The sequence below is a fragment of the Chiloscyllium plagiosum genome, chromosome 18, assembly GCF_004010195.1.
Source record: "Chiloscyllium plagiosum isolate BGI_BamShark_2017 chromosome 18, ASM401019v2, whole genome shotgun sequence".
In the NCBI taxonomy this organism is placed as follows: domain Eukaryota; kingdom Metazoa; phylum Chordata; class Chondrichthyes; order Orectolobiformes; family Hemiscylliidae; genus Chiloscyllium; species Chiloscyllium plagiosum.
The window spans coordinates 17,493,637-17,519,219 of record NC_057727.1 but is presented as its reverse complement, the minus strand read 5'-3'; the positions used below and the strand labels follow the sequence as shown (position 1 = coordinate 17,519,219).

The 25,583-nt window shown below is 39.8% G+C and overlaps 2 protein-coding genes and 3 non-coding genes across 8 annotated transcripts in view; 1 reads left to right on the top strand and 4 right to left on the bottom strand.

The window, feature by feature from the left end:
* LOC122559247 (calcium/calmodulin-dependent protein kinase type 1-like) overlaps positions 1-5,509 on the bottom strand; it is a 172,542-nt gene extending 167,033 nt beyond the window's left edge. Inside the window, exon 1 of the mRNA XM_043708629.1 lies at positions 5,256-5,509. Within this exon, the coding sequence (XP_043564564.1) occupies positions 5,256-5,509 (254 nt within the window). The remainder of the gene's footprint in view (positions 1-5,255) is intronic.
* trnap-ugg lies at positions 1,735-1,806 on the top strand. Its single transcript has one exon. It is a non-coding gene; the product is annotated as a tRNA-Pro (tRNA).
* On the bottom strand, positions 2,003-2,074 carry trnap-ugg. Its single transcript has one exon. It is a non-coding gene; the product is annotated as a tRNA-Pro (tRNA).
* On the bottom strand, positions 2,248-2,319 carry trnap-ugg. Its single transcript has one exon. It is a non-coding gene; the product is annotated as a tRNA-Pro (tRNA).
* An 862-nt stretch (positions 5,510-6,371) lies between the features above and the next one.
* Positions 6,372-25,295, bottom strand: tada3l (transcriptional adaptor 3 (NGG1 homolog, yeast)-like). 4 transcript variants are annotated; one of them, XM_043707822.1, is made up of 9 exons: positions 25,082-25,295; positions 22,823-23,058; positions 18,506-18,756; positions 17,827-17,932; positions 16,442-16,583; positions 12,822-12,919; positions 11,567-11,676; positions 9,977-10,162; positions 6,372-8,465 (listed from the first exon to the last, which is right to left on the bottom strand). In XM_043707822.1, exons 2-9 carry the CDS (start codon positions 23,027-23,029, stop codon positions 8,273-8,275), a joined length of 1,293 nt encoding a protein of 430 aa, XP_043563757.1. In that variant the 5' UTR covers positions 23,030-23,058; positions 25,082-25,295; the 3' UTR covers positions 6,372-8,272. The 4 variants fall into 4 exon arrangements, with proteins under 4 accessions (XP_043563757.1, XP_043563759.1, XP_043563761.1 ...); XM_043707824.1 differs by having other exon boundaries at positions 24,964-25,096; XM_043707826.1 differs by lacking the exon at positions 25,082-25,295 and adding an exon at positions 24,961-25,075.
* Between the last annotated feature and the right edge of the window lie 288 nt (positions 25,296-25,583).

Below are 25,583 nucleotides of genomic sequence, written 5' to 3'. Positions count from 1 at the left end.
CTAAATCAGTTTAAAACCCCACCAACGTCATTAGTAAACTCCACGAGGTTCCTTGACCCATTGTGGGTAAGTTATAAACTGTTGGACGTGTATAGGTCCCACCTTCCCCAGAAATGGACCCAATGATCTCTGAATTTACAGTCCTTCCTCCTGCATTAAAAATAAGCCACAAATTCAGTCGTCCTGTGCCTACACTTATGAGCACCCGGCACTGGAAGTAATTCAGAGATTGCAACCTTTAAATTCCCGTTGTTCAATCGACTACCTAGTTCCCTAAATTCTTGTTGCAGAACCTGGTTCCTTTTTCTATCTATGTTGTTAGTACTAATGTGAACCGCGACCTGTGACTCGAGAGTGTGGTGCTGGAAAAGCACAGCAGGTCAGGCAGCATCCGAGGAGCAGGAGAATCAATGTTTCGGGCAAGAGCCCTTCATCGGGAATGAGGCTTGGGTGAGTGTCCATTCTTCCCCTTCAGAACGCTTCCAGCCTTTCAGTGACATCCGTGACCAGGCCTCCGGAGGTAACAGAGGGAATTATTTCTGCATCCACAGAAAAGCCTGTTTGTACCCCTCACTACTGAGTCTCCTCCCTCTGTAGCTCTTCCCCTCTGACTGCTCCCACTTTGTGTAGCTGAGCTGTGTCTGCAGGAACCACCGCTCATATTTACCCATGTAAACAAAAAGTTATCGAGTGAGATATAATCTGGAGTCTACTAGTCTCCCTTCTTCTGACTGATGGTAACCCATTCCTTCCCTGGTTGCTCTTCGTTCAGCTGCCGGGTGACCACATCTCAGCAAAACAACCCGTGTGAATATTTAACATTTTTTTCGACCTTGCTGACCCAGTTGCTCAAGGAAGGGAGTCTTAATTTCTCCTGGGTTTCCATGAGTTACACAACACGGGTTCAAGTCCCACCTGCTCCAGAATTGCGTAATAACATCTCTGAACAGGTTGATTAAAAATGTCCTTACTGATGGAGCTGCTCAGCGGGAAGACCGGAGACTCTCCTGGTTTATCTGCTGTCTCAGATGCAGAACTCCCATCGCTTCGCTGGAATTTGCATTCGCTCTGAAGGAGCTGGGACACCCTTGGTCTTTCGAAAGTGAATCTGATTAAGTGAAACAGGACACTGAAAACAACATCTGCAGTAATTTGCTCCCACTAAATGAAACAGACAGGCAGCTGGGTGAATCAGGGGAAATTAGTTTTTTTTCCTGTTGTTGATGTAAGGATTTCAAGGGGGTTTAAACTCACGGCAGGAAGTCCTGTTTAAGATGGTGCTAAGTTAATTACAGTCAGTCAGTGTGTAAGACCTGTTTCATTTCAGACCTTTTTAGTTTGAATGAAATGTTGCAATTTGCAGCCGGACGCCCCCTGTTGGAATATGCGGTGTATTACCGGGTGAGACTGATTCTCCCGGAGAGCTTCATTTACTGGGACTGCAGCCACCAGGCTCATCTCTCCGGGCATGGACTCACTCCTCTGCCTGTCCTTTACTTTTGTAATTACATACTTCACTTTACTGAACTGCGGCCTTTGTTCTTTTTCTTTAAAAAAAAATTTCTGGTCCTAATTAACGGGGGGAGTCAGCAAAATGATGTTTGAAGTGAATGTCAGACGAGATTTCCAGATATTCAGTGGCTGCGCGGTCGGTTCTGAGATCCGAAAATTAAAAAAAAGTTACTAAGTCTGAATTGACTTTATATAACCACTTACAGCGTTTTCGTATATGGCGGCTCGTTGGTCTAGGGGTATGATTCTCGCTTTGGGTGCGAGAGGTCCCGGGTTCAAATCCCGGACGAGCCCTATTTTAGTTTCCTGTGATTGGTCTTATTTTCAATGGGGGAGACTTTTAATATTTTTGCTGCTCTTTCGCGTAAATTCGGCTGAGGATATGAGAATTAATGTTCAGAATCTTCGCGTTACTGCTAACATCCGCACTGATAGAAGGAAAAGAAAGTGTGTCTGAACTAAATCTCACAGGTTTACGGAAAACAAAACAGGGCTCGTCCGGGATTTGAACCCGGGACCTCTCGCACCCAAAGCGAGAATCATACCCCTAGACCAACGAGCCACTCGGGTAGCGAATGTACAAAAGTACTACTTTATATGATGTCAATTTCACGATCTGGGAAAGGATTCTTTTTTTTATTTTCTGTGGTCTTTGAGGGTGATTTCCCGATCCCTCGATTCTGTCTGGGACACAGTTACCAACATTCCTGTATTTTCCCGGAATAAAAAAAAACCGGGCTCGTCCGGGATTTGAACCCGGGACCTCTCGCACCCAAAGCGAGAATCATACCCCTAGACCAACGAGCCATTCTTGACTGTAGGCTAGAGAAATGGGATGATCTGTATGGAGATTTCAAATTTTTTCAACATTCTATTTTGTTTTCTATTTTTATTTCACTGCATTGTTGCCATTCCCCAACTGCATTTTAATGACAACAGTCTCAAGATTTATTGAAGCATAGAGAATGCCAACGAGAATTTTTTTTTCTAGTTCCCTATTCTCAACTGTGGGTGAATGATGCAAAAATAAGGGAGTAAAGGAATAATTTAAAATTAAATACTCCTGGAATAAATATTATCATAGAATGGCTACAGCACATAAGGAGACCATTCAGTCTATATGTTAGTGCTTGCTTGCATGATGCAAGAACACCTGTCTTTTCCTGCAAACTTCTTCACCAATATTATTTTTCTCTTTAGATAATGGTCAAAGCCTCTTTTGAAGGCTTCCACAAAATCTTGCTTCAACACATTCTTCGGCAGTGTGTTTCATATTGTATCGAGTTGCTGTGCAGATGGTAGTGAGCTTTTTGAGCAATCTTCAGATCAGTCAAGCAGAGAGTACCCCATCACACTTCCAACTTGTATCTTATAGATGGTGGATAGGTAATAGGGAGTCATAAAGCTGTGTTACTTGCTGCAGAATTCCCAGCCTCTGACTTGATTTTGTAGCCACAGTATTTATATTAGTGGTCCAGTACAGTTTCTGGTACTGTAAATGATGACCCTAAAGTGTTGACAATGAGGTACTTTGTAATGAGAATACTGTTAGATTGGATTAGATTTAGATTTATTGTCATGCATATATAAAAATACTGTGAAAAGTGATTCTTTGCATGTTATACACAAAGCGTCACCATGCTTTGGTGCCATCTTAAAGTACTGAATATGAAGCAAAATTTTACAGCAATTGAGTTCATCTTTCTCTCTTGTTCATCCTGCACTTCTCCTCTGGTCGCTGCTGACATTGGCTGGGGTCTGTGAAACGGGCTGTGGGTTCTCTATAATGGGCTTTGGGATCTCGGTTATGGACATCTGCTACCCTAACTCCTGTGATCTCAGTGTCCAAGCTGGAGCCATGAACCTGGGGAAGCATATGCCCTCTCCAACCCGTCCAATGCTCCTCTGAATGTTGCTGTCAGTCCACTGTCTGTCCCTATCGCCAAGGCTTCTGCTCCTTCAGATGCCCGGGCCGACATTCGGACCTGGAGCCTTGGATCAGCCTGCGAGTCTGAGCTGAGGGAATCAGCCTAGGAGGAGAAAGTGAGGTCTGCAGATGCTGGAGATCAGAGATGGAAATGTGTTGCTGGAAAAGCGCAGCAGGTCAGGCAGCATCTAGGGAACAGGAGAATCGACGTTTCGGGCATTAGCCCTTCTTCAGGAAGAAGGGTTAATGCCCGAAACGTCGATTCTCCTGTTCCCTGGAATCAGCCTAGGACCTGCTCTTCGCTCAGTGGAGAGCCCGGGCTGGGGGGTAGCCATGTCTGGCTCATCCTGGTGTTGTGCTGCCAGATGCCTCCTCCTCCTCAGGGCTTTAAAGAAAACAAAGAAAAAAAGTACAAACGAGAAAAATATGTCATTACATATCAAAGGGAGACAGTTAGATTCTACAGATCCAGATCCATCTAGGCCTGTATCCTTGTTGAACCTAAAACATGTAAATGTAGGAAGTTATCCTGTGTACACAAGTTATTGGATGAAAATGTGAGGACTGCAGATGCCGGAGATCAGAGTCGATAGTGTGATGAAGGGCTTATGCCTGAAACATTGATTCTCCTGCTCCTCAGATGCTGCCTGACCTGCCATGTTTTTCCAGCACTACACTCTTGACTACACAAATTCTTTTCCAAATCTGCCTTTACATTATTACAATCCTATTCTATATTAAGATAATTTAAATCCAAAATTACAACTACTCCAATTTTTTCTGCAATTTTCTGCAATTCTATTCCCCTATATCTCTCCCACTAACTGGTGGCTTGTGGAATACACACAGCAAAGTAATATAATGTCAATTATTTCTTAGCATTAATCAAATCAGGAGACTTATTCTCAAAGGAACATAGATAATAAGTCCAAGAAAAAAAATCCTTTCTCCGATGGTGCTGCAATTTGCACATCTTGTTAAAGATAACTTATAATTTACATCCCACAGGGAAGTTTCCTGAAAATAGTTGATCTAATTTGTATTTAAGAGTGGTGATACAGCTTAGCGTGCTGAAAATGATTATCATCCTTGTTTAGAGCCAAATAGCAAAACTTGCACACAATTACTGCCAAGTTAGCATACAAAGATCTTAATATCAATGCACTACTTACTGGAGTGAGCCACCAGGGCTTCCACTACATCCAGAATAATGCCATTGCCCAAAACAACATGATTTCATGTGCCTTTTAGCATTCTGTTTCCTCCATCTCATCCAGCTTCCCTCTTGAATAAATCCCAAAACACACTCTCCTACTTATACACCTTCTTGTGTGCAAGCCCAACAGATAAAAGACATACCCTTTTATCTTTTTCCCTTCTCACCATTCAACACTTCAAACATTCCTTCCAGTCAAAAACTATTTGTACTTTCTGCAAATTTGCTTATTTAACACACTGGGGACACCAAAGTCAAGTCAGGTGATCACTTTGAGGAACACCACAATTCAACCTATAAGTTTGACTCCAAGCTTCCACCACATGTCACTTTAAATGTCTACGTCACTCTCTGGCTGATCTCTAACTCTACACTCTTCCCATATAAGCTCAAGGAATAGCTTCCCAACTATCAATAAGTTACTTCATAATTCCAAACTTGATATTGAGTTCAACAGTTAAGGATCATCACCATAGACCACTATATATCCAGACAACACCTGCTGTTGCCATTTACACATTTTAATTTATTACATGTCCCATTACCATATTTTTGTTGCCTTGCACCATTATTGCTTTTCATATCAGCTTGCATCCCTACGTTTCTTCTTCCCTTTCCTTTTTACTTCCCATGTACTTGCTTAGAACTTGCCATATCTCTAAGGTTTTTTCCAGTACTAACGATACGTCATAAATCTGAAACACTAACTTTGTCTGTCCAAATAACGCTGCCTGACCAACTATTTCCACTATTTTCTGTTTCCTTTCCACACTTTTCTTGTTTCCATCTGAGTTACTGTACTGTTGGACCAAGTACAGCAACTGCTCGGCTACTGGAGCTTTATCACAGGACATTGCTGATGGTGTTGTCCTCAGTAATGACTAATCTTTGGGAATCAATTCAGCAACAATAACTCGAAACTCTTGTCCCAAGCACATTTCGGTTTGACAGAGGAAGGTGGGATTGAATCTGTATACAGGGTATTTTTAATCAATACATTACATATTACATTAAAAGTCATAATGAAGTGAGGTTCATTATGATGGGAGAGCGTGAGGTTAGTGGTGTATGTTATTAAAATTCTGATTGGAGTTCTTGGATTTTGCGCTGTGTAGAAGATTTAGTGAATCCCTTGTGACATCGATATTTGTACTAGGAGACTTGGGGTTCAAAACTCCTAAAATAGAATTTAGTCTTTTTCCATTCTAAGTGATGTGGCTGAGTTGAAAGTCTTCCTGCAGCACAGGTGATTTCTAATGTATGAGTTCCTAAATTCAAAACCTAGAAATGGCTTTAAATCAAATTTAACTAATCAGTACGGCAGAGCCTTCCCTTTGCAAAATGTGTTGTAATACTAGGGCTGGACTATTAATCCAGAAACCCAGATAATGATCAAAGGGGGGGGGGGGTGAGGGTCTAGATTGGAATTCAACATTGACAGATGGTGAAATTTGAATTCAATAAAAATTTGGAATTAAGAGACTGAGGATGACCATGAAATAATTGTCATTAAAAAAAAAAAGTATCTGGTTCATTAATGCACTTTAGGGAAGCAAACTGTTGTCCTTCCCAGGTCTGGCCTACATGTGACTCCAGACCCACAATGGTTGACTCTTAATTGTCCCACTGGTCAATTAAGGATGGGAAATAAATCCTCGCCTACTTCTTGTAAATAAAAAGCATTTGATTGCCTATTTAAAGCATACTTCACACTGAGAAAGTAATCAAGTCGACATTTATTGAAAATTCATTACAGGAGCAGCTAATCATCAGTACACTATTGAGGAATAAATGTCACAAATGATAAAATTTACACTTGTTTGATCTTTACTCCATAAATTAGCATGAGTACAGCTGATGTGGAGGCATGCATGTGAGTGGGGGTTTAGAACTAAATGGTTCCCATTCTGATTTATCACTGTTTAGGGCTGGAGAGTGTATCTAACTGAAGATTGGGAGAGGAGATCTGAGCTCTAATATTGTAATATGCAACTAAAATTATCAAAAGGATCTTCAATCATAGCAAAGCTGCAAAAGGATAACCTAAAACAATGTGAAAAAAACTTGGTGAGTCTAGGAGTATAATTCTTTTGGTTCTTTTCACTTTACATTTAAAACAGTAGATATCAAAGCAGTAAAGTGATTGAATTTTTCATGTTACTTTTTCCTCCCCACCCAAAACTTCTTTATTTCTTTTGTATAGATAACGATTCATGCTGTGGTATGATTCAATGTGCATTTGCAGTCCACTGTTACCTTCTCCAGGTAAAAATGTTTCACTCATGAGTCCAGATCATGGATTTTATTAGATTTATTTTTAATCGCCCTGCTCAGATGTGTTATGACACATCTCTGAAGCAGGTAGAATTGAATTCGGTCCTCTTGTCTCAAGAGGTCGTGACGCTGCCATTGTGCTGCAAAAGCCCTTTCTCTTTTTATCACTATTTAGCAAAGGAGTAGAGACATTGCAGCTGATCATATCTTCATTCACTAACTGGGAGGGAAAATGGTTATCACTATTTTGAACCTGAACCTAACCCCTACTACCCACTTTTCAGTTAATCTCCCAAAGACCGGTGGATATAGCAGAGCAGAGGAGCACATAATCAGACAGTTCCCCTTAGTATGAACAAAGGAACTGTGGAATGGTCATACCACACAAAATGAAAACAAATGGAAAAAATGCATTTAATGATCATGGAAGACATCTAAGTTTGTCAGGTGACACCAACTGCATAGAAAAAGCTCGAGTTGATACCTGCATTACCAGCTGGGACAATCAACTCAAATAAGCATTGTTACCATTGCTAAACTAAACGCTGGAGTATGTGCCTGCAGTCATCCGGATCTCTGAACCTACAAGCCACCAGAGTGTTTACCCAATGGTGAACAACAAAACATTTGGAACTTTTGTAACTGGCATGATCCCTTAAGGTCAGTGACATAAACCATACCTTCTACCCCACAGTTGTATAAATCTGCAATGGATTTTCTCTTCTGTAAAAAGGATTTCTTTTGATTAAAAGTTTTTTTTTGGCATCAGTATTGGCAGTATTTTAATACTTCTTCACATCGTATTATATGGCCCAGAGGCAAGTACAGAAAGATTTGAAATGAGATTAAACAGCAATTTTGCATGGCTGGATTGGGAATAAGAAGAACAGTAGTAGTGCAGGAGAAATGGGAAAAAAATAGACTACAGGTATCCCCACATTTATTGTTGGGGTGGGGATGTAAGTGAAGAAAAATCTTTCTGGAAAGCTATAAAGTGTCAGTTTTAACATCACATTTAGGAGGACTGGCAATGGCACAGCTGCCCAGGAACGCTACACTCTATCTGAACACTTGGCCAAAACACAATACTCTCACATACAGCAAAAACCCAAACTAGCAAAGCACAACATCCAGATTTCTGAAAGACAGACTTCCACCTTTTACAAACAAGATTAGTTGGCTGCAACAGAGACAGCCTGCTGGAATGCAATGTCACCAGTTCAAAACAGGCAGGGTTCAATATCACTCCTTTTGTCAGTTCAGAAGCACACCGCTCAGGAAAAGATGAACATTAAGCCAATTTTTCAAAAGTAACAATGTCCAGTGTGTTTGCGTGGTTGAGTTTAACTGTCCAACAGCTTTAGGATGCTCTCTCTCTCCTTCAGTGCCTTCCACGCTTGATCCTTTTCTTTCTTTGTAGGTGTGCGTTTCTTCTGACGTGCTGCCATGATCTTTCGGAAAGCATCCATTACTTCATTGTCCGCTATTCTCACTCGCTGCCGTAGCTCCTGTTTTTTTAACTCCTCTTTGGCAAGCCTGTATTTTTTTTAAAAAGTCAGTCAGTAAGATTAGAAAGGAAGCTGAGGATGTATGGATCAATACGCACGACTGCTTCTCTCATAACATGAGCTTAGTTATTTTCTAGGGGTGGGAGAAGGTGAAGGAGCTGTCTGGAAGCAAGCTCATTAGACTCAAAAAAATAACTTCTGAAGGTCTAGTTCTCAAGGAGGAGACCTTTGAGAAGGAATTTCCCAAATAGTTCAAATGGATAATGGAGGTGATGATGTTTCAAAAGTCGTCAGGGAAAAACTCTCTACCACAAAGCATGAGCACTATTGCATGCAATTAATCTGCCCTCTCTGGTTCAACAGTAGAGCTGACTTACTCCAGAACATCTGCTGTTTTATGTGTTGAAGTGACTTAAAGCATGTTTTTTCATAAGAAATGTCCAATTAAAGAAACACCCAAAAGTTTTGAGGTGGGAGAAGACAGGGAAGTGGTCATCCGAATATTGCCCTAGTCCTTCCACTGGCACCACTGCTCCCTGACTCAGTGAAGAACATAACAGGCATGAAATATTCAATGAAAACAAAATTCTGTGGATGCTGTAAATCTAAACTAATAACAAAAATCAAAATCCAGGGAATACTAAGCAAATCAAACTGTATTTGTGAAGAGAGAAAGAAATTGTGTTCTTATTTCAGGTCAATAAGCCTACACCAAAAGGTTCTGATTAAACTAAAAATCAACGTGTGAGATGGTAACTCAGTTTCTTTCTCTATGTGAGTAGCTTGATCTGCTGAATATTTATACCATTTTCTCTTTTATTATGGAATACTTAATGACAGGTGTGATGGAAGCAGATGTTAGATGTGTTAAATAAATGCCTGGTTCTGTCCTAGATATCCCACAGTCCATGTCAGCATTTACATTCCACCTGAGTGTCCTCTCACTTATTCTAATCTAATTCTATCATCAAAACACACTATTCTTTTCTCCCTTATATGCAAAGAGTATTGTTTCTTTTTATTTTTAATAGAGGGGATTGGCTCTAGATGGCAGCATCTTTAAATGCTTTTCTGTATCTCCGCAGAAGTGCAGGTAATGTGTGCTTTCAGCCAATCAGAATCCATGCACTCAAATTCTCATCTTAAACCTCTCCATCTCACAACCTCCTTTTCCTCTTTCAAACTCTTTCTTAAACTATCTTTGATCAATCTGTTATTAAGTTCTTCTATCTCCTTCTTTATCTAGAGTCCACAGTTTTACCCTCATGTTTCTATATGTGACGATTATTGACAAAATATTGAAGGAACAATATGAATGCAACTTGTTGTTGAAGGCTGCAGCAGCAAACAGGAAATCAGTTTTCTTACAAAATGAACCTTCTTTAATCAAACTGATTCACCTGAAAGAGTAGTATCTAAATAAAGAACCCATCGCGTTAGATTGAAGGAACTGCCATCAGCCAGTTCTTTGAAGCAGATTTTTTTTTCAATATTTCAACCCACTTGCATTCCAAATCAGAACCAGTGCAATCATCCCACCTGAGAAGTTCTTGTTTCTTTGCTCGATTGTGTGTACTGATGGCTTTCAACTCAGCCTGCCGCTTGCGGAGTTCTGCCAGAACTTCATCTTCAGAGTCTTCAGTAGGTCGGTCCTCAGAGTCTAGCAGACCTTGAGCAATTAGTTCCTCCTTAATTCGTGCTTCTAGAGACTTTGTGTGAGGTACGCTGCAGCAGACACATTGAATATTTAATCCATCTTATTTAATAGATTATCAGAACAGTTGAACAATACATAGAAAGGACAAAACTGAAAATGTACATCAAGAAATTGGACAATTGGATTGATATTAAGCTCAAAGGAACAATCTCAGCTGAACAGCCAGCATACAACATAACTGCCTGTCTGAAATTGTTTCATTTAGCAGTAAGATCTGCTGAGGATCAAACCCTTATGATTAGAGTAGATTATCAGTTAAAAGTAGAAGTAAAAAAGTTGACAGAACAAAATGTTTCAGTGATATTTCTCCCTCCAAATTATTTTGTAAGTGAGTGAAATGAGTCTTGTGGCGCGACAAGAGGTCAGAAGTGGATTGCTTGCCGATGCTTGAACAATGACTAGCATCGTTTTCGACTCCTCAGGTACTAAAACAGTCTGTGCCCATGTGCACTAAGATCTGGAAAAGATTCAGTCTAGGATAGATAAGTAGCAAATAACATTCACATCTCACCAAGCCAGCCAATGACCATCTCCAATGAGAGAGAATCTAACTATCATTCCACTGACATTCAATAGCAGTAACATTGCTTAATATCTGACTATCAATATCCAAAGTGTTACAATTGACTGGAAAATGATTTGGACCAGCCATATGAACACTATGACTGCAAGAAGTAGGTAAGAAGCTAAGGACTCTGTGGTGAATGGCTCATCTCTTGACTCCCAAAGCCTGTGCATCAGCTACAAGGCATAAGCATGACAGAGCATTCTCCACTTGCCTAGAAGAGTAAAGCTCCAACATGCTTTGAGAAGCTCAACACTTTGCAGAGCAAAGCAGTCACTTGACTGGCACCACCTTAGCAGTCACTTCCTCCACACAGTGGCAGCAGAATGTGCTTTTCACATGATGCATTACAGCAACTCCCCAATGCTCCTTTGACAGCACCTTCCAAACAACCTCTACTGCCTAGAAGGGAAAGGTCTGCAGATGCATTGGGACGCTACCACTTGCAAACCACACAACTTCCTGCCACGGAGCTGAGTCAAAATCCTAGAACACACTTCCAAACAGCACTGTGGGTGCAGCTACATCAAACGGATTATATGTGATTCAAGAAGTTGGCTCACTAGCACAATTAGTCCTGGCCAGCGATCTGTTGATCTTGTGAATGAATACATTTTAAAAAGCTACAAATAGGGAATCTGTCTTTATCCTAAATTGTTCATTACATTACAGTTAAATGGTGACTAGCTTCCTATTATGAATTATTTTACACGACATTATATAATGCGAATGATAGTTGTTTCTCCCAACCTGTAATATTTCCTCCCATGGCATCAAAAAGCAAAGAATGCATTTCTGTAGATATTCTTAAATAGTTAAGAGCAACATTACTGTCCATAGAGCTCACCTGAAGGCCTTATTCTGACTTCGAGGGGAGGTGCTCGCTCCATCAGTACCAACATCTTTCCCAGTCATCTCTGGTATGGGAGAATCTTCCATTGGTGAAATGATGTTCTCCTGAGAAAGAAGAAAAAGCAGAATAGGTCAGAAATGAAGATGATACAGGTCATGAAATTAATCCCTGAGGAAGTCAGAAGTCCTTTAAAAATAGTGGAACAAAATCAAAGAAGATCCTTTCACCTTGTATTACATTTGAAAATTCACAAATTAAGAACATGAGGGTGACACAAATCATGAAAGATCAATTTCTTATAATAAATTATCACTATGTTACAGCTTTCTCATTTCTTCAATGTTAAAACCAGGAAGAAGATTAAAAAGATTCAAATTATAATTTAGCCACCAGATGGTAGGGATGTTATAGTTGACCTTAGCACTTCTAAGTTGACAAGATCTAAATTAGGCCTTTGGGTGCTGCAGGTTTGGATTTGACAGTGATTCTCTGCATTCTCAGTTGAACATTTCACCAAGAATTATCTTTTCAGTTATATTTGATTACTTTTATGAGACATTAGGAGGAAATTTACCATCTTTGGAACTTTACTCCAACAAAAAAAAACAATATTTTCAGAACAGAATGGAGGACAAAAAAATTGGTTGATAAAAAGAAATAAAAAAGCAAATCTTTCTAACTCCAACTTAGGTCTTTGTCACTCTTCACCACACCAGGATCAGTTCTGACAAAGGGTTACAGAAGATACATTAATCAACATTGCTTTTGTCAATTGCTGAACAGCCTGCAGTATGTTGCTAGCATAACTTCTTTGGCTATTTTTAAAAAAAGTCATGCTTCTAATGATTTTTTGTCCAGTCCTGAGAGTGTGTTGCTTAATCAACCACATTTCACACTGCAGAGCTAGCACAGCATGACCCCTACTCAAAAAATGGTTTTACTTTTGGATTCATAACCAATTCTTCAGTCTCATGGGGTGCGAACAGCTCTCCTACCTCAGTGGACTCTCAAACAACTCAAGACCAATGAAGCAAAAGTAACAAACCACACCCAGCCTTGAACTACTCTAGCTGTTCAGTAGGTGAAAGTAGTGTGGAACTGAGGTGTACAAAATTTAAGTTCAGTCATAGGTGGGGCAGGATGCATCTTAAATGAATCACTGCAAATTTACTTTTTTTCAACAGGTAAGATTTTTCAGATTCTAAATAAATCCGTATTTGCTAAAGCACATAGAGGTTTCTCATCTCACCTCCACCAAAGCCTGGAGTAATCTCTGAGTGAGGGGCCCAAAAGGAGATCCATCTTCAGGCTGGTCGTGCTGCTCTTTCTTCAGCAAAGCATCCACATCTAACAGCAGTGATAACAAACAAAAAACATGATCTCAGTTACAACAAAAGTGAGCACTTATGGAGTAGCTTTAAAGTTAAGAAACCATGCACAGAGTCTTTCTCAAAGAGGTGCAAAGTAACAGATAGTAATAGATTAAAAGGGGAGGGCAATGTTCTAGAGGTATTATCACTGGATTGTTAATCCAGAGACCCAGATAATGGTCGGGGAATCCAGTTCAAATTTGAACTTGAATTCAATTCTTAAAAATCTAGAATTAACGGTCTAATGATTATCATGAATCAAAATCAGAAAAAAAATCAGCAGGTCTGGCAGCCCTGCGGACAGAAATCAGAGTTAACTTTTCAGATCCAGAGACCCTTCTTCAGAACTGATGTTAGCTAAGACAAGTACCTCATTTTCCCCTTGAGAATTCTAGTCTTTTGGACTCGATATAGATTTCAACAATTTTAGGGTTTTAGGCACCTTCTCCCATGTCCTTACCCCAAGCCCCAAACACCAGGCCTTATCTGCTATTACACACAATTCATTGTTAGCCACAAACAGTTCCCATTAAGTTCAAATAGCTCTATGAAATTCTTGATGCCTGGCAGACAGTTGCACGTTTATTTCTTTGAAAAACTTATTTATCAAGATACTACCAAATTAAATCATATCCACACTTGGACATGAGAGATTACATAACACTGGCTCGGTCAGCAGCATTCTTGTGTCTCAAATGGAAGATATTTTGTGCAGGATCTGATCATAAAACACAAAACACTGTCATTCCATTGTACTATTGAGGCAAATCTGAGGCTCTGCCATTCAGATAAGATATTAAATGTAGTCCCGTCTGTCCTCTGGACATAAAAGACTTTATAAAAACAGAAAAGACTGCAGCTGCTTTAAATAAGAAACAAAACCAGAAATTCCTGGCAAAGCTCAGCAGGTCTGGTGGCACCTGTGAAGAGAAATCAGAGTTAAGTGGGTTTGGGTTTGGTGGAAGGGTCACATTAACTCAAATGTCTCTTCATAGGTGGTGCCAGACCTGCTGAGCTTTTCCAGCAACTTCTGTTTTTGGGTATAAAAGAACTCTATGGCAACTAATTCAAAGAACAGCAGTAGAATTAATCCAGCCTCCTGGCTAACGTTTATCCTTCAAACAGTGTCATAAAAAGGTTTCCCAGTCAATGTTTGTGGGTCTTTACTGTCTGCAAACGGGCAGCCTACACTAGTACAGTGCATCCTACACTACAACAACGATCGGTTGTTAATATGCACTTCACTGACCATAATGTGTTTCAGGATGTCTGGGAGTTATGAAAGGGAATATGTAAATACAAGGGCCACATATCAAGAGCAGGGAAGGAGAGATTCAATTGGATAGCTCTTTTTTGGTCAGGACAGACACACTGACTCTTCTTCAGTCCATTAAGATTTCTGACTTCTATGCTGAAGACGTCCATCAAATCTTCACTGCTCTCTGGAAATCTAGGAAAATCTCTTCCATACCTTTTCTGAAACTTTCCTTCCCTTCTAATGTGTAGGCCCCAGAACTAGATTTAATACTCCAACTAGTGCCAATTAATGTTTTATATAGATTTAGAAAATTTCCAGACTTTTGTACCAAGTACCTCTACCTATATTAGATGCTTTATTAGATGCTTTGTCACCCTCAATGATTTGTGCACAACCAACCCCCAATAGCTGCAAAGTTGCCACAGAAGGATACAAGGCTGAGGTGTGGTGAAGTTATAAAGAATTTTTAGATGCGAGCAAGGAATCAACTATTGGAGTTAAGGGAATCAGTGCAGATTCATAACAATGGGAGATGATGGGTGAATGGGACACATTGCAGGACAGGATATGATTAGAATTTTAATCGAACTGTCCAGATATGTCATGATTCATGAAGCGGATGGAACTTTGTGTAGTTTTAGAAAGTGTAGCATTGAGTCAGCAATAACTAGATGTTGTGTGTTTTATTAAACTGTTTTCTCATCAGGAAGTCAGGGGAAAGCAGAAAGAAGCATAGATAGCAAGCTTTGAAGGTTGAGCCTGATTGCCAGTAATTGGGATGGTAATTATGTCAATCCCTGCTCAGCCAGATGCAGATCAGATGCAGATCTTGTTCGTAGGCTTGATGCAGCAATTTTCCAGGAGCCTGCTCACAAAACGAAACAAGATAGAAGAGACATTTAACATCATCAACAACACCCTCACAGGCATAAAGTTCACCAAGGAGGAAGGAACCGACAACAAACTCGCATTTCTGGACGTCACAGTCAAAAGAAAGGATAACGGAGAACTACAAACCCGCGTATACAGAAAACCGACAAACACTGACCAAATACTTAACCACACCAGCAACCATCCCCGCACACAAACAAAGCTGTATCAGAACACTATTCCGAAGAGTCACCACACACTGCAGCACAGACAAACTTCGGAAAACAGAGGAGAACCACCCATACAACGTATTCAAGAAGAACGGATACTCAAAAAATACAGTTTCAATGACAAGTTATCAAATGCAAAGTAATTATTCTTTCAATTTCAATAATTGGGTGATGCACAGTAAGCTAGGTATGGTTTATGGCAGTATTTGGTATCTCTAGAGTAATAATAACCACCATTTTGACTGGGCCAACACATCTATCCTGGGACAGGCTAAGCAAATTCATGCCAGAGAATTCCTAGAGGCCTGGCACTCCAACCACAATGCCATAAACAAACACATAGATCTAGATGCCATCTATCAACCCCTCAGAAAACAAACAGGAAATGACATCACCACAAACCCCAGGAACCCCATCCAGGAGAAAGATATAAATAGAAAGCAGGACACAACAGCTTCGTTTCACTTGGAGGTCGCCACTGATGATGTTACCTAGCCAGGTAATGAAACGTCTGGATATCAAACCTACAGCTCAGTGAGCAAACCTACACCCTAAACCAGAGCCTTTTAAATGTTGTAATTGTATCAGCCTCCACTGCTTCCTCTGACAGCTCATTCCATACACGCACCACCCTTTGCGTGAAAACGCATCCCTTAAACTTTACATCTTTCCCTCTCACCTTAAACATATGCCCTCTAGTTTTGAACTCCCCTACCTGGGAAAAAGACTTGGCTATTCACCCTAGCCATGCTCCACATGGTTTTACAAATATCTATAGGTTATGGAATTACACTCCAATGGAATGTGCACAGAGTTGAATTGTTCCTCCTCAATCAATGTCATTCGCCTACGGTCATGTTAGGAGGTATAGTCGTGTTAGGAGGAATGGTAATGTTAGGAGAGCTGGGTGATTTGATCATTGCACTTTATTTTTAAAAAAAGAGCAGGGTTCTTCCCTCGTGGGGGGTTAGCTTCTGGACAGGGAGAAGGTGCAGAAAGGGAAGGTGGAAACTGGTGTTTGAGCTAAACAATAGATGTACAATAAAGCCCTTGAAGATCTCTGAAAATCTTTTGCTGCCTAATCTGCAACATGGATATTGGTTTATTAAACAGACAGTAGCTCATTGCAAGTTCACTTCACCTTTTGAGTCGAGTTCAGTCAAAGCTCCGAGCATGCCTTTCTTCTTCTCTGCTGCAGCTGCAGCACGGGCACCTTCCTTCTGCTCCTCTAGAAGGTCCTCCTGTGCCCATCGCTGGGAATAATGTTTCCCCAGGGGGGGGATCTGTGCAAACAGGAATGTAAGGCAAAGTGTTAGAGTTTAATATAAAGTAGTCATAGAGTTGTACAGCACAGAAACAGTTTCTGTGGGCCAACTCATCCATGCTAACCAGATATCCTAAGATAATCTAGTCCCATTTGCCATCATTTGGTCCATATTCCTCAAAATCCATCTTATTTATGGACCCATCCAGATGCCTTGTAAATGTAATTGTATCAGCCTCCACCACTTCCACTGACAGCTCATTCATACATGCACCACCCTCTGCGTGAAAATGTGCCCCTTAAATTTTACATCTTTCCCCTCTCGCCTTAAACCTATGCCCTCTAGTTTTGAACTCCCCTATCCTGGTAAAAAGCCTTGGCTATTCACCCTATTCATGCCCCACATGATTTTACAAATCTCTACAGGTACACAATTACACTTCTATAGAAAGTGCAGAGTTGAACCGTTCCTCCTCAATCAGTGTCATTCGTCAATTGATCAGAGCTGTTAATAAATAACATTCACAAGCTCATACTCCTGAACATATGTTGTGTGTTCAGCTGTGTTGCTTCACTATTCCTGTTTTTCTAATGAATACTCAATTGCCTCATTTCCTGTCTTGCTTTGGCAAATGTAATTGAAAAATCATTCAAATTCACCTTTCAGCTCATTACACATAATGGATTCAAGGAGGCCTGTCAGCAGGATCCCAGCCTGCATACTCAGTTGGGAATAGTGTCCGAAAGAGAGACAGATATCTCATTAAAGTACTTCATATGTGGTTTTGATGGGAGCTGATAACTGGTTTGCGAAGAATATCAAACCACATTACTAATGAATACTAAATTCAGTTCCCTTATTTTCTGAGCTGATTATTGATTACACAATCAGCAAACAAAACAAAAAGAAAGAAATGGAAATGAAAGAAAGAATAGCAATATTGGTTTGTAATCACTTTTAAGCCAAGTCGGGATTTGTTGGTAAAACCTTTACATCTGGAATATCCTAATTCCTATTATGGAATCTTGAAAACATTACTAATCCCCTGTCTAGGAACAGTTATCCCCACATGAATAATAAAGTACACAAACACATTCATATGTTTACCATACTCCCTCAAACAATATCTTTAAAGCTCCCCTCAAAATATTTCATCACCTTCAACCTGTTTCTGAAAATCTCTTTCAGTAGTGCTTTGGCCAACAACCCACTCTTTCCTGAATCTCTCTGTCTCTCTCACTTCATCTATTTGGTCTTTCACCTTGTAATACTCTGCCTCATCTTCAGGGGGTTTCAGTAGATCCTCAAGGACACGGATCTCCTCATTGGTAATGTCAGCGCAGTATGGTTCCACTGATGCCCAGAACCTGCAGAAGGTATGAGAAGATGTGAAGTTACTCATTGTTACTACAGAAAACTCACTGCTGGCATCCAGTAAATGTGAAACTGTTGTCAACAAAGTTACTCAAAAATCAGTTTGCAGCAACTCATGACTTTAGATTCTGAACAAAAGGAGCTATAGAGTTTTGTCACTCTTCAATGTATCTATGTTCACTTGATAAAAGGTATCAAAAAACAGTGTCAAGAACAACAGCGAGAGAGACAGAGCACAGAGGCTCATGGAATTTAATTAATTCCCGTTAAAGTAAAACAGATTGTGGATGGTGCATGTGTGTGAGTGCGAGAGAGAAGCAATTTCAGACTTTTACTTTTCCTTGCATTAATTTATCTCCCTCCAGGTAACTTGGAAAATAGTTTGCGGAGAGAGCGGGAGACAGAACACAAGCAGTAAATAATGTGAAGATGGGCAGACGTACCAGTGCCTATTCCTGCAACAGGTTCCTAAAGGAAATTAAATTCAATTAGGTCATACCTAGCCTGCAGTTCCAATTTGACAAAGATACAGAATGGAATATGTGTTAAGTTCTGAGAGATCCTACCTGTTGGGGGCATCATTCTTTGGAATTCTGGGAACATCCAAGGGATCATCTGTAAATTCATATTCTTGAATTTTAGGCTGTAGGTTTTTTGACTTCGGGCGTCCAGGACCAGGTCCAGTTCCATGGCTGCCTTTTCCATCGATTTTCTGCTTTTTGGGTTTTCCGTGTTTCTGTGGTGTTCCATGCTCATGTTCCTTCCCAAATTTTAACAACCTCTTATCTCCTTTCTTATCCTGCCAATCTGTGAGGATCTAAAATCAACAGTTTAAATGCTTTTGAAAGAGTGAAAACCATGTAACAGCTGGTGACATGGATTGAAATGGATTACCAATTTATCTACCTCAGTCAGAGAACACAAGTGGGTGGAAACTACAACTATCACAGTAGTGCATTTAAGAATCTTTTTCTGAAACTGGCGACAGGGCAAGTGATAATACCAACTTCAAAATGTGAATGAGGGACAGCCATAGACCATTTAGCCCTTTAAACCTTCAGTAAGATCATGTTTGACATATTTCCGTTTCAAATTCCACATTCCCATCTAAACCCAATAATTTTTGGTTACCTGGGCTCATAAGAATCTATTGACCTCTACCTTAAAAACAATTAATGAACCCACCTCCATCCCTGTCCTAAAGGGTTATCCCTAATTTTAAAATAGTGTTCCCTAGTTCTGGATTCACCCATGAGAGGAAACATCCTTGTCAAGACCATTCAGCATCTTATAAACTTCAAGCAAATTGGCTGTCACTCTTCCAAACTCCAGTGGAAATAAACCCAACCTGTCCGATTTTTCCTTATAGGACAATGAATTTATTTGAGATATCAACCTCCTCTGAACCATCTTTAGTGCAATCACATTCTTCCTTAAATAAGGGGACCAACTGCTCACAATATTCAAGTTGCAGCCTCACCTTGTATAACTGAAGCACAATATTCTTACTTTTATGTTCAATTGCTCTCATATGGAAGGATGGCATTCCTTCAGTCTTCTTAATCACTTGCTGTACCAGCATTCTAATTTTCTGTGACTTATGCACTGGACCATCTAGAACACCCACTCGGGAAGCTGTGGCATTCTGGTGATGTAATTGGATTAGTAATCCAAAATCCAGGCAAATGAACATGAACTCAATTCTCACCATGGCAGATGTTGAAATTTTAATTCGAAACAAAGCTAACCTAATGGCAACCAGTGTCGATTGCTGTAAAACCCATGTGGTTCACAAGTGTCTTTCCGGAAAGAAAATCTGCCATCCTTACCCAGTCTGGCCTACACCTGACTCCAGACACACTAATATAGTTGTTTCTTAACTGTCCTCTGGGCAATAAATGACAGCCGAGGCAGTGAGGCCTATGTCCCATAGATAAGTAGAAAGAAAAGATCCTCTGCACTTTGGAATTCTGCAGTTGTTTTCCCTTTAAATAATACATGTTTCATTCTTCTTGTCAAATTGTTATATTTTCCAACATTATACTCCATCTGCCATATTTTTGAGTATTCACTTAACTTGTATTCTTCATTCTTTTACTTAATTCTTGTTATGCCATCTTTACATCATACATTGCTACCTTTGCATTATCTGAAAATTTAGCCTTTGGTCTCCAAATCTAATAAATCTAATCTAATCTAATAAAGTGTAAAAGGCTGAGGGCCCAACACATTGTGGGACCCATTCACCACATTCTGCTAATCAAAAAAAACCCATTTATGTACGTTAACTGTTTTCTGTTAGCCAGCCAATCTTCTATTCACACCAGTATGTACCATTCTACACCATAAGCTCCTACGTTTACACGTTAACTGTTAATGTGACACCTTGTCAAATGCCTTCTGGATACCCAAGCATAGTGCATGAACAGGCTCCCCTTTATCCACAGCACATGTTCATCCTCCAAAGAATTCCAATGAATTAGTTACACAAGATTTCCCTTCCACTAAAATGTACTGGCTCTGTACAGTAAATTTGAGTTTTTCCAAGTGCCCAATTATAATGTCCTTACCAATCAATTTTAAAATGATACCCCAGACAGACATTATGCTAACTGGCCTATAGTTTCCGATTTTCTCACTCCCTCTCTTCTTGACATGATGTTTTTTTTTGCTTTTGTTCAGTTTGCTGGAAGCTTTCTAGAATCTAATTATTTTTGGAAACTAACACTTTTAAGACCTTAGGATGAAGTCCATCAGGACCCAGAGACTTATCAACCTGCAGCTCCATCCATTTGCTCAGTACTGCATTCTTAGCGTTGTATTTCCATCAAAGTACTCACTTACTTCAACTTTGTGATTTACTGGGGTATGCTTTTGTGTCCTCTACAGAGAAGACAGAAACAAAATAATTATTCATTACATCTGATATTTCTTTCTTATCAACCATTAACTCCAAATTCTCACCCTCTAGAAAAGTAATGCTTACTTTACTTTCTTTTTCTTTTCAATAGCTATTGAAACTCCTGCTGTCTGTTTTACATGTCTAGCTAGCTTCTTCTCATATTCTAATTTATTTGTCCCGATTAACTTTTGTCATACTCTGACTGTTTTAATATTCTGACCTGCTACTCATTTCATGCAATTATATACCTTTTGCTTATGTTTGAGGGCTTTCCTTAACTTTTTATTTAACCCCAAATGTTGGGTCTTCCCATTGCAACTTTTCTTTACAGTAGAAATATTCTGAGTATCCCCTAACCTAAATCCCAGTTCACTTCCACAATCTCAGATGTTCATGCCTTAATGACTCCATGCCTTCGAGACTTAGAGGAAAGTAGTGAATGTACTGTAGACAAGATGCAGTTGGCACATTAATAGTCGAAAAGTTGTGAGGAGGATACAAATACTTTACAGAGAGGAATTGATAGGTTATACTCCATTTGCAAAAATTTAGCAAATGGAGTATAATGTAGGAAAATGCAAAGTTATTCTTTTTGGAAGGAAGAATAAAAGAACTGAGTATAATTTAAGTAAGACCATAAGAGGAAAACTGCAGAAAGCTGCAACACAAAAAGGACTTGGCAGTACTCGTGGACAAAACACAACATGTTAGCACACAGATGCAGCAAGTAATCAGGAATGCTAATGGAATGATGTCCCTTATTTTAAGGGCTTAGACTATAAGAGTAAGGAAGCCTTACTACAACTGTGCAAGGTACTGGTGAAAGCACTTGTGGATTACTGTGAACTGTTTTTGTCCTCTTATTTAAGGAAACATATTATTTCATTGGAAGCAGTTGAGAGAGGGTTCAACAGCATGTTCCTTAGTATTTAGGGTCTGTCTTTTGATCAAAGGTTAAACAGGTTGGGACTCTATTTACTGAGTTTAGAAGAATGAGTGTGATTTCATTGAGACATGTAGAACTCTTAAAGGGCTTGACAGGGTCAATTTTGAGAAGACATTTCCCCTTATGGGTGATTCTAGGATCAGAGGGCAGGATCTCAGAGTAAAGGGGCACCAGTTTAAGATTGAGATGAGGAGGAACTTCTTCCCTCAGAGGGTTATAAGTCTTTGGAACGCTTTCTCACAGACTGCTGTGGAGGCAGAGTCCTTGTACATATTTAAGGCTGAGAAAGATAGATTGTCGATCAGTGGGGGACTCAAGGATTACAGGAAAAGGACAAAAAAAAGAGAATTGTCATATAATCCTATTGAATGGCAGAGCAGGCTCGAGTAGCTGAACAGCTTATTTCTGTTCCTTTTTTATGGTCTTATACCCAAACGCTTGCCCTTACTTCGGTTTAAAATACTAGCCTGAGACCCATTCTTCTCCCTTTCAAATTGGATGTGATATTCAATCATATTTGATCACTGCTGCCCATAGGAGCCATTATTCACATTACACAATACCCATTCTTGATGAAAGGCTCTTGCCCGAAACGTCGATTCTCCTGCTCCTCGGATGCTGCCTGACCTGCTGTGCTTTTCTCGACCTCTGATCTCCAGAATCTGCAGTCCTCACTTTCTCCTTACACAATATCCAGTCTGGTATATTCGGCTCTCTAGTTGGTTCCAAAACATGCTGCTCTCAAAAGTATTCTATGAACTCATTATTGATGGGGTACTATTGTCAATATTTTTTTTCAGATTGTATGTAGAGTAAAATTACTCAATTATTGTTGTCCCTTTTTCACAAGGTGCCAAGATTTCTTCTTGTATATTTTGTTCTACATCAAAATTAATGGGTTGTTTTTGGGGTGGGGGTTGTTTTGGATTATTCCCACTAGTGATTTATTCCTCTTTACTGTTCCTCCATTAGAAGAACTATGGTGAGTTACCACTCCAGTGAATGCAGCCAAATAGCTTCATGCATCATTCTTACCTGTGTTTCTGCCTCTAGTATGCGCAGTCGCCGACTCGCTGAGCTCAAGAGTGTTTCCAACTCCAGCTGTAATGTGTCCAGCTCCTCGATTCCAATTCCATCATCCTCAGAGCGTGAGAGTACAGCTGCATAGCGGGGACACATCTTCACATGATCTACTGGCTTAAAATCATGGAACTGCAGTGGGCAGTCTTTTAGTTCACTCATCTTGAGCACGTAGAAAGTTTGTCTAATATCTGTAAAGAAAACTAACCTGATTCAAATTGTACATAGTATTTCTGATTAATAATAACATAGCAAGTGCAAGGCTTATTACACGGGTGCAAGAAATGAAGACTGTGAAAACTTCTCTAGTCTATCAGCGGACTGATGGCTTCCAAACAGATTTTAAAAACAAGTACTATAATTGAAACAAGCTCTTCAAAATCATCCAGAAAAATCAGAGGGTCAACAAGTATCCCTTGGCGCAGGGCCACGATTTTTTTAAGTGATAGCATCATTAATGTGAAGTGCCATTAAAAATGTATTCAATATACCACCAATTTGTTTTTTGTTTATTCCAGTGACACCATTTATTTCCTGAGCATTTTGTCACTTCTTCTAGCTGAGTTTTCTAGTCTATGAGTCAGTTGAAATTATAAATACTAAACCAGTTTAACCATTTTCCTTTATTGACTCAAGATCTGCCTCTTTTACCTCAGGTTGGTAGTGGCTGCGGATTCAGCTGCTTTCTGTTTATAAACCAACTATTCCATTATTTCAACTTTGGTATCTATAGTAAAATGCCTTTTATACAGAGCCACAGAAGGCTGCCATTTGGCCCAGCATGTCTGTACTAGGTCTTCAAAGTGAACACCTCACCTAGTGCCATTCTACTGTCTTTTCTCCAAACTCCTGCACATTCATCTTTTAAAATAACCGTCTAATTCCATTTTTTAATGCTTTAATTGAATCTTCTCCAAAACACTCACAGGTAGTGTATTCTAGACCCTAAACACTCACTGTGTGAAAAATGACTTCCTCATATCACATTTGTTTTTTTAAATTAATGATTTTTTACCTGTACCCTTTCATTCTTGATCCGTTCACAAGTGGAAACATTCCTCCCTATTTACTTTTTCCAGGTCTCAAATGATTTTGAATATTTCAATCTGATCTCCTCTCACTCCTCTCTTCTCCAAGAACTGCTCCAGTTTCTTCGATCTAACTTTCAAACTGAAAGTCCTCATCGTCCTCATTCCCAAAAACATTCTTTTTTGCAATCTCTCCTATAAGACAATCATTTCCATTTTTGTTGTTTGATCTTTTTTGTGCTCAGGGTAAAGGATGTAAACTGGAGCACTTTTTAATTATAATGAGAGACTTGAAGTGTCACTCTCTTATATATACAGTTTCAGAGTAACACAGTCAATAACAGAACCAAGATCCCCTTACTCTAACACTATGTTCTACTCTGAATTCACACATACAGTTTATGAACTCTGCTCAACAAGTGCAATTTTGTATTTCTGCTACAGTATTAAGAATTGGGATTGGCCAATTAATTTCATATTATGTCCTTACAGTTAGCTTTTAATTCATTGCTCTTGGCTTGGATTTCAAACAGGTGGAAGGATAGTGACTTCACACCCAGGAGTACCTATTATTCAAAAAATAGCAGAACAATTTAAACGTCTGAAAGCATTTGACCAAAAAAGAGTGTTAATCGTTAATATGAAAGCGGACTTTTCAGGCGATAGTATCAAATTGCGCATAAGGTGTAATGCAAATAATTTGGAAACAAGACTACACTGTAACAAAGAGCAATGGTGAGATTGCTGGATGATAATTGTATCATGGACTAAAATGACATTCGGTTTTCATCTTCTGTCATCTACTGAGGGCAGTAAGAAACTATTTTCTCTGTCCCACTATCTATCTGCCTGACTTGCTATCATGCACAGGAAGGCCAGGGCATTAGTGAAGATGTAAGATCAGTTTGTGTCAAGACCACAATTTGCAAGTCCAGCTGCCAGTTCACCTTTTGCTAGTCTTGAAATCAGCAATGGACCTGCTCCTCTTGCTTTAACCACTAGATTCCAACTGTGAAATAAAAGGTCTTTTTTTTTGTCCAGGTGCCCAGTGACCAAGACACAAACTACCTGTGATTTCAGGCTGCAATGCAATAAGGAGTAGTGTCTGCAGGTAGTTACGGTAACAGTCATTTGTTGCTAGATGCCGGCTCCCTTATATTTTCATCAGGACTTTGTTACATTTTACCTGGGAACTGGCTCCATCTGCGGCTTTGCCACTACTGGGAAGGAGGGGATGTCGAACATACAGTTGGTCACTCTTGTCGCAGATAGCCGAACAACCGTTTCAATCTCACCTCATCTAAATTATCATATGAATAACACAGCAAAGGGACAGCTACAGAATACACATTCTCCACAATAGTGCCATCTTTTGCAGTCAATCACCCCCCAACTCTCCCCACATTTTCTGTTACAGTGGCTCAGCCCACGTCCTTTTCCGGCGCCTTTGGACCAGCCCAATGTCACAAGCAGAGGAGGGGGGAAGGATATATAATACAACATTCGTTACGTGCTTCTGCTGGGAAAGACCAGTTGTTTAGATCAATAATGTTTCAAATATTTCACTTTATTTGTTTTGCAGCTGCATGTAAATAATATGAAAATAAAATTCATGCTTACGACAAGGTAAATGTTAAAAGTTCACCTAATCCAGGGTGTGTGAAGTCGATACGACTTTGAGGGGTGTA